The sequence below is a fragment of the Carcharodon carcharias genome, chromosome 34 (assembly GCF_017639515.1).
Source record: "Carcharodon carcharias isolate sCarCar2 chromosome 34, sCarCar2.pri, whole genome shotgun sequence".
Lineage (NCBI taxonomy): Eukaryota > Metazoa > Chordata > Chondrichthyes > Lamniformes > Lamnidae > Carcharodon > Carcharodon carcharias.
In genome coordinates, this window is record NC_054500.1 from 8,429,194 (window position 1) to 8,445,540 (window position 16,347).

Here is a 16,347-nt window from a genome sequence, read left to right on the forward strand (position 1 = left end):
AAGATGATGACCTGTACTGTAGTTACCAAAACACAGACTTTTATTGTGACTTCTCCAATCAGAACTTGGGCAGCATTAAACCTGTGGTTTCAGATAAAGTCAACTTGTCATTTAAAGACTGTCACAACTTAGCCCTGCTGGTATGATATACAGTTACTTGGCAGACATCCAAATATACAGCAGGTGTTTTGCTGTGAAATAAAACAAACCACTTGTACATACACCTAGGTTACTCATGTGACCTGAGCCTTTCAAGCTTTTGTATATATTTTTAGTTTATGCGCATGCCATAATTCAAAACTGTACCCTATACCAATATCAGGCATTTTTGTGCACACTGTGTAATTCCCATGAGATCTGTCCCTGTGTTAAACATAAACACTGATGGGGAATGGTAACAGAGCAGTAATGTTACTGGTCTACTAATCCGGATGCCTGGATTAAATCCCATCATGGCAGCAGCAGGAATTTAAATTCAATTAATTAATAAATCTGGAATAAAATGCTGGTCTTGTTAATAATGATCATGAAACTACCAGGTTGTTGTAAAAACCCATCTGGTTCACTAATGCCCTTCAGGGGAGGAAATCAGCCGTCCTTACATGGTCTGGCCTCTATGTGACTCCAGACCCACATAATGTGGTTGACTCTTAATTGTGCTCTGGCACAATTTGTAGGAAGTTCACCAACACCTGCTCAAGGGCAAGTAGGGATGGGCAATACATGGTGGCCTTACCAGTTACACTCACAACCCAAGAAAGAATTAAAATCTATTTGGTTCAAAGTTGAGTTCCGATTTGCTAAAAACAAAAAACTGCAGATGCTGGAAATCCAAAACAAAAACAGAATTACCTGGAAAAACTCAGCAGGTCTGGCAGCATCGGCGGAGAAGAAAAGAGTTGACATTTCGAGTCCTCATGACCCTTCAACAATTCAGATTTGCTGATGGAAGAGCAAGACATTGGGCGGAATCATCCTAGATTTGCACAAAGAGCGGAAGTGGGCTGGAAAAAAGTCGTTTTACCAGCTGGACACAATGGCAGGTTTTTGCACCATATGGTCCTATTCCGGCCTCATTAAGTACGCAGTCACAAGAAATGTGCCATCTTGCTGGCGGGTAATCTCCGATTTACCTGCCATGCCGTTACCTCGCTTTCTCATGCAGGGCATCACATTTAAACTGCAGCCGCGCACACACTTCTCAATGCTTGCAGCCCAGGACTGCTCCGGTGAAGACATGGCCCCAAATGCCAAGAAGAGTGCAGCTCCCTGATTCAGTGACGCATCCCTGGGACACCTTCTGGACACTGTGGAGGCCCACGACGATGTCCTCTACCCCCCACTCTGGCTGCAGGAGGCCCATCAGCCTCCCCACTCTAGCTGGGGAGGCGGTGGCAGTGGCGATCAGTGCCAATACTGCACACAAGAGGTCGGTCATCCAGTGCAGAAAACGGATGAATGATCTCATCCATGCCACCAGGGTAAGGCAACCATCTTATCACTCTAAACTCTCACACTCATAAGGCCATCGCACACTCACTGGCATCTCACTCTCAGCCAGTTCAAGGGTTTACGGTTGGTCTGGCAGGCAGAAACCTGCCTGTGGGCCCCCCCTAAAAGTGATGTGGTGCTGCCCGTGAAGCCTGGTGCTGATGACTGCAAGTGCTGCCTGAAGCAAGGCAAACAAACTTCAAAGTCTCAAGTGAAGTCGCCAGGTGCACATTGCTTAGGTACCGCTGGGAAACACGTCAGCATGCCCAGATGGTTCACCATGGGGGGGAGATGATTCTGGTGAGCAGGGCTTATAAGTAGGTACAAATGTAAAAGGCAAATGTGGCCCGCCATTGACACGTGGAGTGGACGATGGCATAAAACCAATTTTTGGCCTTCTCACCATATTGTTCCCCCCACCACCCACCATGACGCCCAATGCCAATGGGGCTGGAAAATTCCAGCCATTGTCTGAAAGCCACAACTGAAATGGAGCCAATATAATAAAAGTAAAATGAATCCAACTTTGTTTTGAGACTCAGAAAGGCAGCACAGTAGCTACAGCCGGAATTTTCCGTGCCCACCAGCGTCGGGTGTATTCACTAGTGTGAGCAGACAATATGGCGTGATCGGCTTCACAACTGTATGAAATCAGTTTGCAATCGTCTGCTCGGCTTGCTCTCCATCATCGGATGTCATGTACCTCATTGTAATACATCAGCATGTCATTATTAGCATTATTAGGCCTGCCTGCTGGAATTGTTCCCCTCCCACCCCCTCACTACTCCCCGCTAGATCGTCTACCCACATCGGCGGGAAAGCACGGCGATGTGTTTCACAACAGCACATAAGCAATGTGCACCTGGTGGGCTGTACTGCGCTTTGGACTTCAAGGTTTGTTTGCCTACCTTGCTTCAGTCAGCACTCACCGTCATCAACGCCAGGCTTTGCTTACAGCACATCACCACTTTTAGGGGGGCTCACGGCAGGTCCCTACCTACCAGATCAGCCATATTTGGCTGGCTTTTCAATCGCTGCAGGGCTAGGTCTTGCTTGGCGATGGGAGAGAAGTGGCCTTGGGCAAGAGAAGAGCTGCAGGATGAGTGCTGTACTGGGGAAAGTGGTACTCCAGGGTATGTGTGGGGGCACATGTTGATCTGTGCAAGTGGCCTCAAGATGGTCAGGGCTGAGGAGGCAGTCTCCAGAGGAGATGAGGCCAGATGGATATGAGAGGGTGTGTGTTTGGCAATGGGTGGTGATGTCCCTTGAACTGGCAGTGAGTGAGATGCCATTGAATGTGTGATGGGCTTGAGTGTGAGAGTTTAGAGTGATGAGATGGTTGCCATACCCTGGTTGCATGGATGGGATCATTCATCCTCTATCTGCAAGGATGGCCAACCTCTTCTGTGCAGCATTGGCACTGACCACCACAGCCATGGCCTCCCAAGCTTTGTTGGACAGGCCACTGCCCACCCTTCGGCCACAGCGGGGTTAGAGGACATCGTGGCAAGCCTCCATAGCATTCAAAAGGCATCAGTAAACCTTGGGGCTGCAGTCTTTTTGCCTTTCGTGGACATCTTCCTTGTTGTAGTTGTAGCCTGGAAGCATTGAGATGTGTGCACACAGCTGGACTTTAAATATGGCACCAGGCTTGATGAAGTGACGAGGTGATGACATGGCAAGCAAATGAAAGCCCTCTCGCCATCAAAACGGCGTATTTCCCAGCAATGCACAACTAATATGGCAGGTTTGGGATGATACAGCATGAAAATCCGGCGTTTTACCCGCCCGCTACCGCACTTAAGTGCAAATCTGGGACGATTCCACCCTATATTACCTATGAAAATTGAGACATTGAAGTGTGTTCTGTGATGTAAGAAACATTTTATTTACTCAATCGCAGTTGTTAGAAATTATTACCAGTTAAATTATTTCGCTGGCACATCCATATGAATTTCTTTCCTCTGTCATGGGATGTGGGTGTCACTGGCAAGGCCAGCATCTGTTCCTAATTGTTCTTCAATTAAGTGACTTGCTGGGCCATATCAGAAGGCAGTTCAGAATCAACCACATTGCTGCAGATCTGGAGTCAGGTGTAGGCTACACCAGGTAAGAATAACAGATTTTCTTCCCTAAAGGACATTAGTGAACCAGATGTATTTTCACAACAATTGATGATCATTGTCATGATCATTGACACCAGCTTCATATTTCAGAGTTATTAACTGAACTTAAATTCCACCAGATGCCATGGTGGGATTTGAACCCATGTCCCCAGAGGCCTGGGCCTCTAGATTACTAGTCTAGTGACATTACCAGTACACCACCAGCATCCCAATTAGCATAGAATAGCATTGAACCTACACATAACTGGACACAATCAAACTTTCCATGAAACCACATAATGAAAATTAAAGGGTTAACAAGCAGTGTCTCAACATATAAGCATGAATTAATGATTGTGATGTATTCAACGTGCTCAATGAAAAACTCTTTGAATAGCTTGAATGTAATTCAAGTTTCTATCCAGAAAAATATAAATCTTAAAAAAAAAATCAGCTAAGAGTAATAACCTGAAAATACACCAAGCATGTATCATTAATTATCAATTAAAAGATAAATTCAGTAGCATCAACTAGGCCGAATAATTTCAAACTTTGTAATGTACAACTGTATACATTAACTACAAAGGCAAATTTCTTACCTGCAAAGGGTCTTCTTCACACCAGAGGAATATAGCTTAGTTTGTAAGCTAGCATATACAGAGCACACATAAAAATGCTGTCATGATTTTAGAGACATGCAATACAGTTGGACAAAGTTTCCCATAAAGAAAGTCTAGGACTTATGCAATTGAACAAGTTCATTTTGATCCAAGGCTCTACTGAAGCTAACCGGCCATTTAATAATCTCCCCTTCTTTGCAAAACAAATGATTTTGCAAAGCCTGTAGGACAGATAATATGTGGCCCTAGAATGTAGTGGATGAATTTCATACAGAGAATCTACACATGATTCACAACAGCAGCAACACATCTTTATATAGCACCTTTATAGGACACTGATAATTATACTGGGAGGTTAACAAACTGGATGTCCAGTAGCCTTTTGGTGACATTTAGTGTGTTAATAATGTACAAGAAAAGCAAAGGTAAAAGCATGGACCATCCTTGTTGAAACCTTGTGAGCACACAAGGGGGCGGAATTATCCTAGAATTGCACTAAGTGCGGTAGCGGGGATGAAAAACAAAGTTTTACCCACCGGCTGCAATGGTGGATTTTCGCGGCGTATCATCCGCTTATTGGCGCGTCCGGCCTCACTAATAATGTTTTCACAGGAAACGTGCCAGTTCGCTGGCAGGTGGGCTCAGATTTGCCCACCATGCCATGACCTCAATGCTTCCTTGCTCTGGCTGCCATATTTAAATCGCCTACTTCATGTCTACAGATCAGGACTGCTCCAGGTGACAAACGGCCCTGAAAGCAAAGGTGATGGCAGCCTTAAAATTTAATAACGCCTCTCCAGGACGCCTGCTGGACGCAATGGAAGACAGGGCGTCCACCAGAGTCACCAATCCAGCCTGGGAGGCGATGGCAGTGGCAGTCTGCACCAACGGAGCAGAGGTGGTCAGCCATCCAGTGCTGGAAGATGATGAATGATCTCATTCATTCCACCAGGGTAAGTCAACCACCTTATCACTCTCAGCACACACTCCCAAACCTATCACACATCCACCAGATCTCGCATCTCAAGGGACAACACCACTAACTCTCTCACACACATCCTCACATCTCCATCAGGCTCATATCCTCTGGAGCTCATATCCTCATCCCGTTCATGACTCCACTCAACACACAAATATTCCAAGCATCCTTATCTACCATGGCATGTGTCCTGCTCATAGTCTCTGCATCTGTTTTCATGCAGGAGAAGCTGGCTCACAACAGGAGGGAGAGGTCCCAGGCTAGGAGTGGAGTAGCCCACATTAGGCCCCTCACTCATTTTGAGAAGTGTGCTATCGTGCTGACCGGTGAGGACATGGACCATGCCTGCAACGACTGGCGGCGGACACCCATGTGAGCATCCTGCACCACGCTATCCCTCTCTTAATGCAACTGTGGTTGCGCTCTCTCTCCCCTGTTTTTGACTGTTGCCATGCACTAATCATCTCAACTTTGGTCACAGGGAGCTCTGCCGAGCGACCAACACCCTCAGCCAGCCAGTCCCTCAGGTCCATCCAGGTCCTCACACCCAGCCAAGAGAACACCTCCCCCATTCAAGAGCTGAAATTAAGCAGCCTGGAGACCTGTTACAATGCTACTCACACCCTCCACCAGCACAGAGACACACACCTCAGTGGGACCTAGATCAACAGCAGGCTCAGGTTCACAACCTGGTGGTCACCGCATGGACACGTGTCCGCAGCAGGAGGAAGCAGATTCAGCCAAGCTCCCTGGCACTCAGAGAACTACTGGGGAAGAGGCATCTGTGAGGTCCGAGTCAGATGACGAGTCTCTGGATTCAGCCCTCCAACTCATCATGGAATGTTAGCAGAAGTCGGGAAACATCATACAGAGCTGTTGGAAGCCCTCAACAGAGTGGCACGTGAGTTGGCGGAATGCGTCTGCCTGCTCTCTGATGAATTGGTGCCCACATGTGCACATAAGGAGGTCTCCATGGGAAGGATGGCAGATACTATGGAAACTCTGGTCCAGCAGATCACGGAGATGTGTGTAGGTCTGTACTCCATCGCGGTAGCAATGGGTGAATTCCTACAGAGGCAATGTGAGGGGGAAATGACACATCTCAACGTCCTTCCAGGTGCTCCTTCCCCTCAGGGAGTCAGGCTGGGGCCCTCGGACACCCGAAGGGAGGAGGAGCAGCAGCTGGTCACCCTGGGTCATCCACTCAGGAATCTCAGATGCTGTCCACTCACTCCGAGTCCCCTTTGCCTGTGACCCCTTCAACATTGTCTTCTGTCACAGCAGAAGGAGCAGCTGGCCCACAGGAGGACAGCCAAAGCAAGCCAGGACCCTCAAGGCCACAGCTCTCCAGAGGATGCACGCCAAATTCATCAGAGGAAACCATTGCACAGGCTGTTTCCACCCATGCTGTGCATGTTAGTGCAGCACCTAGACAAAATGATAGGCCTAGAAAAGAATTCTGATCATGAGTGATTGCAAGTGTGAACACATTTTGTCACTTTATAATCTGAAAATATATTCACTTTCACTGCATAATGTGTAATGCTGTCTTTCAGCTTTATTTACAGGTTTTGTGGGGGTTCCCCTGCACCCCCCCAACTATCAGTTCAGCTGCACATAGCCAGATCACGAGTGATTCAAGAGGGAGAAGTGTATGTGGCAGGGCCTTTCAGAGCCTCATGCAAATATTCTCCCACTCACATGGAGCCTTCATCCATCATTCTCATCTCACTGTCCTGAACATTTGCGATGTTGCCAGCTGGGATCCCCTTTCAGTTGTCTATCTGGGCTGACCTGCATCTCCGCCCACCCACTCATTACCCTCCCAAGCAGCACCTGTGCCCGTCCAACACGAGACTCCGCTCATTTTCAATTTCGTAAAGGTGGTAATGGTCAAATTCCTCATGAGCTCTCCCATCCTTTCCCCTCCACCAGTCACCCATGTCCTTTCTCCCATAATCACTGACCACCGCCCCCCCCTGCATAACCTTCGACTTCCTCACCGTAGACTGACAGCCCAAACCCTTGTCATTCCAGGATGTCCAGGTGAACATGCACATTCCCTACCTTCCTGAAAATTCCACCCCCTCCATATTGATCTCCCCAGCCTCCTCCTTCCCACCCACCATGTCCATGTTTACCTCTGCATCCCCACCAATCACCCTCACCGCCCCTTCTGCCGATACTATCGCACCTCACTCTCCCACCCTACCGGCCCCCTGTTACTCTAACCAACCCCTCCTGCCATGCCCACCCTGGATTCGCTCTCCAACAGGCAGTCATTGACTCTACAGACCCCTCCCTTGCACGTTCACCTGGACATTCCACCCTGCCCCCTCTCCCGGTACACCCTCCTCTCCCACTCATGCCTAGTCCTTCCTTTCTCCCACCCCCACATCCTCTGAGAGCTGCTTCGCAGATGAGGATCCACCCACCATGCGATGCATGTGTTCTTCCGGGGTCCGGTAGCTGTAGGCCTCCAGCATATTCTTCTCCTTGGGTGTCGTGAACTGATCAAGGCCCCAAAGATAAGTCCCGACTTCTGAACGACACACTTATCCAGAGGTGTTCTATTGGTAAATCGGGTGTGGGTGGAACGATTCTGGTTGGGCTTTACTTTGCATCCAATTAGCGGGTTGCAAATCTGGTTCATGCCGGCCTCGAGTGGGATTCACGATCTGCCATAGGATGATCCCATTGTGATTTCATGCCAGCGTGAAACTGATTTCTGCTCCTCCCACTGAAATCAACAGAAGTGGAAAATTCCAGCCTAGGGGTGGAACTTTGAAGAGCAATTCTAGCACTGCAATGGGTGATCTTTAAGAAGGAGATGCTTCATGTATAAGCTGGATACATTCTTCCAACAAGGGCAGAAGATAAGGGAACCAAATCAAGAGCTCCTTAGGTGACAAAGGAGATAGAATAAAAAAAAAGAGGGGCTGCATGTCGCATATTAGATGAATTCTACAGGCGAGAAGCAGGTCAAAGACTATAGGTTAAGAGAGAAAGTGAAGAGGAAAGTAAGACTGGCAAAGAGAGAATATGGGAATAGAATGGCATCCAACATAAAAAGGAAAACCAAAATATTGTACTGCATGTGAATAGTAAGCAGATAGTAGGAAGTGGAATAGATCCTATTAGGGACAAAGGGGGTGAAATATGCTTAAAGCTGCAGGACAAGGCTAGAGTAATTAACGAGTACTTTGTATCTGTGTTCATTAAGGAGAAGGAGGTTAGAAGCAGAGATGTTAGAGATAATAAATAGGGTGGAAATTGAGAGGTATGGGATACTGGAAAAGTTGGCTATGCTTAAAACGGTTAAGACATCTGGTCCAGATGGCTTGTATCCCAGGTTGCCAAAGGAAGTGGGGGTGGAGATAGCAGAATGGCTTGCCATAATCTTGCAACCTTCCCTAGATAGCAGAGCTGGTGGGCGATGCCAGAAGAGTGGAGAGTAGCAAATATAACACCCTTATTCAAGGAAAGGTGTAAGGACAGCCCTAGCAACTACAGTCCACTTTCACACCAGTGGTGGGTAAAGTTTTACAAACAAAATCAGGGACAAAAAAAAAAATCAAAAGACACTTGGAGTAGTTTGAGTTATTGAAGAGAGCCAGTATGGATTTGTAAAAGGCACCAATTAACTAAACTAATCGATTTTCTTGACGAAATAACATAATGGAATGCAATGGAAGTTGTCTATATGAATCTTAAAGTTTTTGTCCAAGTAATACATAAAAGGTTGGTTAACAAAACTGTGGCTCATAGTATAGGAGGGTCAGTGTCAGCTTAGATTAAAAATTGGCTTAAGGGCAGAAAACAGCGAGTTTCAGCAAATGGTTATTTTTCAGACTGGTGATCCTTAAGGGTCAGTGCTAGGACCATTTTTTTATATATATAAAAATGACTCTGATGTTGGAATACAGAGTAAGATTTCAAAATTTGCTGATGATACCAAACTTGAAGAGTGACAGTGATAAGCTAGCAGAATGGGCAGACAAGCGGCTGATGGAATTTAATACTAAGAGAAGTGTGAGGCAGTGCATTTTGGAAAAGATATGGAGAAGAAGCAGACTTGATGGAACATTTCTAGAGCGTAGAAGGACAAAGAGACCTGGGAGTGCATGTGCATAGATCCTTGACGGTGGCTGGACATATTGGGAGTGATTAGCAAAGCATATGAGATATTGGGATTCATAAATAGAGGTACTGAGTACAATAGCAGGCTAGAAGTCCGACACAAACAGCAAAGAACATTTAGCTTGATAAAAACTAGCTACCATGACGCAGCAATAGGAAGTATATCCAGATCCACTCATCCACGATATCATGATGCCTTTTTCATATGTGTGCTCAGCATATGGTTTCTCCACCACCTGTTAAGCCAGGCTATAATCCTACATTGTGTGGAGATTATAGAGTGACAAAAATTGCCATTATTTCTTCTAGCCCTTTGAGGTGGCATTAGTAGTTTTAGTTAAGAACACTACATAAAAATAGCTTATAATGAGAAATTTATGAGTTAAGGAACCTTTGATGTGCTTCATGTATGGTTTCATCTGTAACAGGAAACCATGGACCTTGAAAGACTCATTGCATCATTAGCAGTAGCACATTATAGAAGATACTAGAGTTAAGTTTATTATTTTGATGAACTGGCATACTGGAAGCACTCACTCATGACATCAGCATTGATTAAACAAATATATTAAATAACTTCTCCAGCCCCTGGCCCTGTCCCCTGCCCCCCCTACCACCACCACCACTCCAATCCAGTTTCTACTAAATACATGAATACATGGAGGACCAGTTACTGGTGAATATTTCACATGCATTTCACCAACCTCAAAATAGTCCTCACCCATAGCTCCCTCTCCCATATATTTCCTGGTGATTTGCCTTTTCCAGTATACATTTTTTTCTGTTATACACATGGAGTTCATAATGTTAGAATTGGAATTTAATTGAAGGTTAGTAATCAACAGACACTAATCTGAATATGTGTTACTAAGATAGCAAAGTAGCAGTTCAATACATTTGATTTATCACCAAGATTTGTAACTTGGCTCAAGGATTCCCATCGCACACCCCCACCTCTGCCAAATCCCCACCTGCCCATTGGGTGCTGGAATATAAGGCTGTTAGATTAACAAATGGTGAATTAATAAATTGTAGCTATAATAAACACTCAAACAAAATCTGCAAGTAACTACAGTAAATCTATTATTTCATCCTATTTGAACACATATACAGGTCAAAATATTTCAAAAATATTTCAACATTATAGGAAAATAATAGAATAATAAAATGTTTCCAAGAAAATACGAACATTTTATTCGGTTGCAGGCATGCTCTTTCCACACACATTTTAAGTAAAGATGACCAGTGCTACATAAATGATGGACACATAAGACCCAAGGTGAATGTAGTCTTATACCCCCAACAGGCATAGAGATATAATCAAGTTGTTTTACTTCAGCAGGCTATGCATTTAGATATTTCTAAGCTTTACATCCAGGAAGACTGTTTAATAAGAATTTCATAATAAAGTATGAGATTTATTGGTAGATTGAAGATTTTCATACTTCCTCTATCTTCCAACATTAAATTTGAGTTTAATTTCTTCAATTTTGAGACCACGTTGGCATCAGATATCCCATCTATCATTAATTCTATCAACAATCCATTTATAAATACTTTATCTTTCCAACTAACTGAGCACACAGTATCAGTGGACATATATTATTGAAATACTGCCACTACACCAGAGAATTAATTTAAGGTAAAAGTCATATTTGGTATGGTAAGTAAATTATTAAACAGATTTATTTTATCTAAATAATACCTATTGAATGCAAGTTTTAACTGTTCGTAAATCTCACAATCAATATTGTCAACTATAGAGCACCAAGCTTATGCACTTTATCTCTCAACTACAATTATGTAATTACCAAATTTTAATGTTCATTTTCATATTACTATAGATAATCTCATAATTAACTTCTATAATCTATAATAAACAAACTGTTTAATAACTTCAAGACAAATTTGGATTCAAAGCAAGACATTTTTCTTACGTATTGGTTATCTGGTTAAAATATTTAACAATAAATGTATTATATCCCATTCAACAAGTTAGTTTGCAGACTTACCTCATTCCCCTTTTCAACAGTGTTAGCCAACATCTCCTGCAGGGCTCGCACAGAGAGCGACTGCTCCAACACAAAGCTGCAAATTGCAAGGTCTGGAGGAACATTCTGCAAATAGAAAGGAAATACAGGTTTATTGCTGTACTTTACACAGCTTAACTGAGAGATCCATTTCCATGTCCGTCAAACTGCTTAAATCTATTTACCAATAGATTAGAGTTACAATATTAAAAATGCCATGAAAGAAACTGACAAGCTAAGTAATTTGATATCTAAAGGTCACTTGCTCTATAACTGCTTTTGTACTTTAGAAAATCATCCATAGCTCAATTTACTCAATGACCAGAATTGTGGGAAAATTATTTTTTGTCCGTACAGTTTTCTGACACTTTTGACAGCATGCTCTAAAGAAAAGCTCTTATAAGTATGGACCTTTCACTCCAGTCACTTATATGAAATATGCAAAATGTAAGAGTAGTTTCAAAATATTTGAAACACACAACCTTCATTTCTTCACATGTGGCAATCTAAATCCTGGATCACAGGCATATGATAGCAACAATAAACTTACTTAGAAACTCTTGACTATAGTTTTCAAAATGGATACAAGTTGCTTAGAAAATTAATGTTGGATGATCAGCTGCATTAACAAGATTTATATATATGCAGATAAGGATGAAGCATTAATGCCAGTGCAATGCCTGTACTGATGGCGTTAGATCAACTGGATAAAAAAATTGGTTTAATGACAAAAAGCAGCAAGTCGTGGTAAATGGTTGTTTTTCAGACCGGGGACAATGGTGTTCCCCAAGGGTCAGTGCTGGGACCACTGGTCTTTTTGCTATATATAAATCACTTAGATCTTGGGATACAGAGTAAAATTTAAAAATTTGCCAATGATGCCGAATGTAGCAAACAGATGACATGTATTGCTTGCAACAGGACATAGACAGGCTAGCAGAATGGGCAGTCAAGTGACTGGTGGAAGGTAATACAGGTAATACATTTTGGTAGAAGGGATAGGGAGAGGCAATATAGGCTTATTGGAACAATTCTAAAGAGTGTGCAGGAACAGAGGGACCTGGGAGTGCACGTGCATCGATCTTTGAAGGTAACAGGGCATATTGAGAGAGTGGTCAGCAAAGCATGTGGGATCTTGGGCTTCATAAATAGAGGCATTGAGTACAAGAGCAGGTAAATTATGCTGAACCTTTATAAAGCTCTGGTTAAGCCACAACTAGAGTATTGCATCCAGTTCTGATCATCTGTCAAGAAGATATAATAATGTTATTGGAAATTATTTTAAAATAGAATTCTAGTGGGATCTGTGTCTATGTGTAGGTCTGTGTGTGTTTTAATTGGATTAAAACCAGCTAGTCTGGGTGCTTTGATATATAGTAGTTTTGAGATGGTGGTTAGATAAATGTAAGGAGGGAAGAGGGTAAAGTGTAAATTTGCATTTGTTAAAAGAAACCATTCAAGGCTGCAGGTGAAATCTTACACTTAGCTAGAAGACACCAAGCAATGTGTTTATTTTTTTTCAGTTTACTAATAAAATTGGTGGGATGAACGGATGTTATTGCTAGAAGAGGTAAAGTTAAAAGCCTAGTAATATAATGGAAAATTTACATTCAAGAGAAAGATATGTATAAAGGAGAAAGGAGATTGTGTGTAAGGTTGAGGCATTTTAAGATCCAACAAGTGTGAGAAGCCTCCAGCCTGTGAGCCTCAGGCTGCTGTCTGCAAGGACCCAGAGCTGAAAGAAACTCATTTTGAATGTGACTGTCCGGGTTGTGTTTTGCCAGGGTTTATTTTAAATCTATGAGATTTGCTGTTGTCTTAATCGGGGTGTAAATGAGAGTCAGGTCAATTAGGGGATTTTGTAGCTATTATAGTAGCAATTTTGTAGACATATGTATACGCTTACAATCTTTATATTAATAAATGTTTAATATAGTTTTATAAAAAACCCTCAAGACTCAGTGGTCTTATTACAACTGAAATCAAAGCCTGCATTTCAAAACATACAAATTGCAAAAATAGGTTATGACAATTGTTTCAAGTTTCCCTCTGGGATTTGAACAATTCAGCCTTTACCATTGGCTGTGTCATAATATCACATTTTAGGAAAGATGTGAAGGTCCTTAAGAAGGTGCAAAGGAGATTTACCAGAAAGGTTCCAGGAATGGGAGATTTTAGGTTGAAAAGGCTGAGATTGTTCTCCTTGAAGCAAAGGAGATTGAGGGGAAATTTGATAGAGGTGTACAAGATTATGACAGGCTTAGATAAGGTAGAAAAGGAAAAGCTCTTCCCATTAGCTGAAGGTATAAAGAATAGGGGGCACAGATTTAAGATTTTGGGCAAGAGGTGCAGGGGATGTGAGGAATAACTTATTTTATGCAGTGAGTGGCAATGACTTGAACTCGCTGCCCACCAGGGTGGTGGAAGTGAAAACAATCCATGATTTCTAAAGGAAATTGGATGGGTACTTGAGGCTAAATTATCTTGCAGGGCTAAGGGGGTCAAGTGAGGGAGTGGGATTGACTAAGTTGCTCCATGGGGAGCCAGCATGGATTTGATGGGCCAAATGGCCTCCATCCATGCCATAAATGGCCATGACTATAAATCCAGCTAGCCAATACAGTTTTCAATTTATGATCTCTTATCTAAATGGCAGAAACTGTAACAGCAACAATAAGCATATATGAAGTAAATTATAGCATTTCGTGTTCAAGTATGATGGGCAGGAGTTACATGCTATGATAAACAGATTGTAATGGATCTTCTATGGCATAACTTCAACGGAATTAAAGGCTGATGTCTTCTCTCCACCTCAGCATATTACCAATGATGGGAACCTTAGCGGAGCGGCAGCCAACCACGGCAATTATGTGCCTAATAAAGGGCCACTTCCTGCTCCCACCAGCATTTTACTGGTGACACAAGGAGAGACTACCAGGTTAAACTTCCTAATTGAAAGAGGTGTAGGCTGCACATCATCAGGCAGGCTGTCACTAACCTACGCAGTCTGTTGCAACAGCATTCACTGTATGTTGAACCAAGAGCTATATGGTTTGTCTGGGATTGTCAGTCACTACTGCCCATGACATTTTTATTCCTTCCAGTCTGCCACAGGGAACATATCGGTAGCAAGTAGGTCATCAATACATTCTTTGTCAGAGTAAATCAGTACATTCATTTTGTAATAGGTGTGAACAGCCAAAATTAAAATGTTCTGGAACCACCTTGCTGAAAAGTCAGAAAATTCCCTTCAGTCTTGCACCAAGGACCTCAAAAGCCATAATAAACCCCACATTCTCTAACTGGAAATCATTTTGATTCCCTCATTTTCCAAATCAACACCGGGAACATTGTTGTTCAATAAAGTGTTGTAAAATGCCTGCTCATTAAAAAAAGAGAAAAAGTAAATATGTTTAGCAATTTCTTGACCTTCGAGGCACTTACAGTAATTAGTATTTTTTCTCTATCCCACTTAATAAACAGTTTTATAAGCTGACTGACTTAAACGCAAGTTAAGGAGACAGAGTCAACATGGTTTTATGAAAGGGAAATCATATTTCACAAGCATATTTGAGTTTTTGAGATGTAACTAGCAGGGTAGATGAAGGAGGATGTTTTTCAGATTTTCAGAATTGGCATTCAATAATGTGCCACACAAAATTAGAGCTCATGGGATTAAGGGGATAATACATTAGCACAGACTGAGGATGGTTAATGAAGAGAAAACAGTAGGAGTAAAAAGATCATTTTCGTGTTTTCGTGATGGCATGATGTAAGTAACTGCGGTAAACTTCAGTGTGTGGTTCTTAACCATTTACAATCTATGTCAAAGAATTAGATGAGGGGACTGAGTAATATATTCACTTTTGCTGACAGTGCAAAGTTAGGTGCGAAAGTAAGCTGTGAGGAGGATGCAAAGAGATTGCAAAGGGATATAGACTGGTTAAGTGACTGTCTCTAAGAAGATAGTAAAAGGAGCATAATGTGCAGAAGTGTGAAGTTATCCATTTTGATAGGAAGAATGGAAAAGCAAAATTTATTTTAAAAGACGAGTGGCTAATGAATGCAAAGCCAGGATTTTCCGGTCCCACCCGCTGTGGGACCAGAAATTCCCGCCCAAAGTCAACTGACCTTTGACTGGTCCGTCAAATTTTCCATCCCTCTTGCAACAATGTCCGCCACAGGCAGGCAAGACTGGAAAATCCCAGCCTAGGTACTTAAAGGGGTTTGGGAATCCTTGTACATGAATCACAAGCCCCAAGCTCTGGAATACCATCCCAATCTTGCTTTCCTCCTTTAAGATACTTTTTAAAATCTACTTCTTTGATTAAGGTTTTAACATCTCACCTAATATCTCCTTATATGGGCTCTGTGTCATTCTTTGTTTTATAAAATTCCAGTGAAATTCCTTGGGAGGTTTCATTAAAGGCACAATATAAATATAACTTTTTGTCATTGTTGAAAGTTAAAATGCAGAAAAAGCAAGCAACTGTAAAGGCAAATGGTATATCAGCCTTTATTGCAAGAGGATTGCAGCACAAGAGTAAAGGAAGAATAGCTGCAATTATACAGAGCTTTGGTGAGTCAAAGCCTGGAGCAGATGTATGGTTTTAGTCTCCTGAAATAAGGACATACTTGCCTCAGTGGGGCTGCAATGAAGGTTCACTAGCTTGATTCTTGGAATAAAATGTCTTTACTATAAGGAGAGACTTAGGAAAACAGGTAAGGTGATCTCATGGAAACCTATAAAATTCTTAGAGGGCTAGTTGACAGGGTACAGCTGTAGAGGCTGTTTCCCCTCACTAGAAAGTCTAGAACTAGGGGCATAGGACTGAATTTGAACCAAAAAAACCCAGCCAGATTGGAGTTGGATGCCAGGGGTTTAAGTCTGAAAAATATGTTTCCTGACACAAACCTGCCTCCAATACACCCATTTCAGGCTTTAAATGAAGCTGAAAAAGGGCAGGCAGCCAAATCCCTCC

At 42.8% G+C, this 16,347-nt stretch overlaps 1 protein-coding gene across 1 annotated transcript in view; it reads right to left on the reverse strand.

Moving 5' to 3' along the window:
- The window catches only part of LOC121272536 (ryanodine receptor 1-like), a 467,552-nt gene that overhangs the window by 406,407 nt on the left and 44,798 nt on the right, over positions 1-16,347 (reverse strand). Inside the window, exon 3 of the mRNA XM_041179156.1 lies at positions 11,348-11,452. Within this exon, the coding sequence (XP_041035090.1) occupies positions 11,348-11,452 (105 nt within the window). The remainder of the gene's footprint in view (positions 1-11,347; positions 11,453-16,347) is intronic.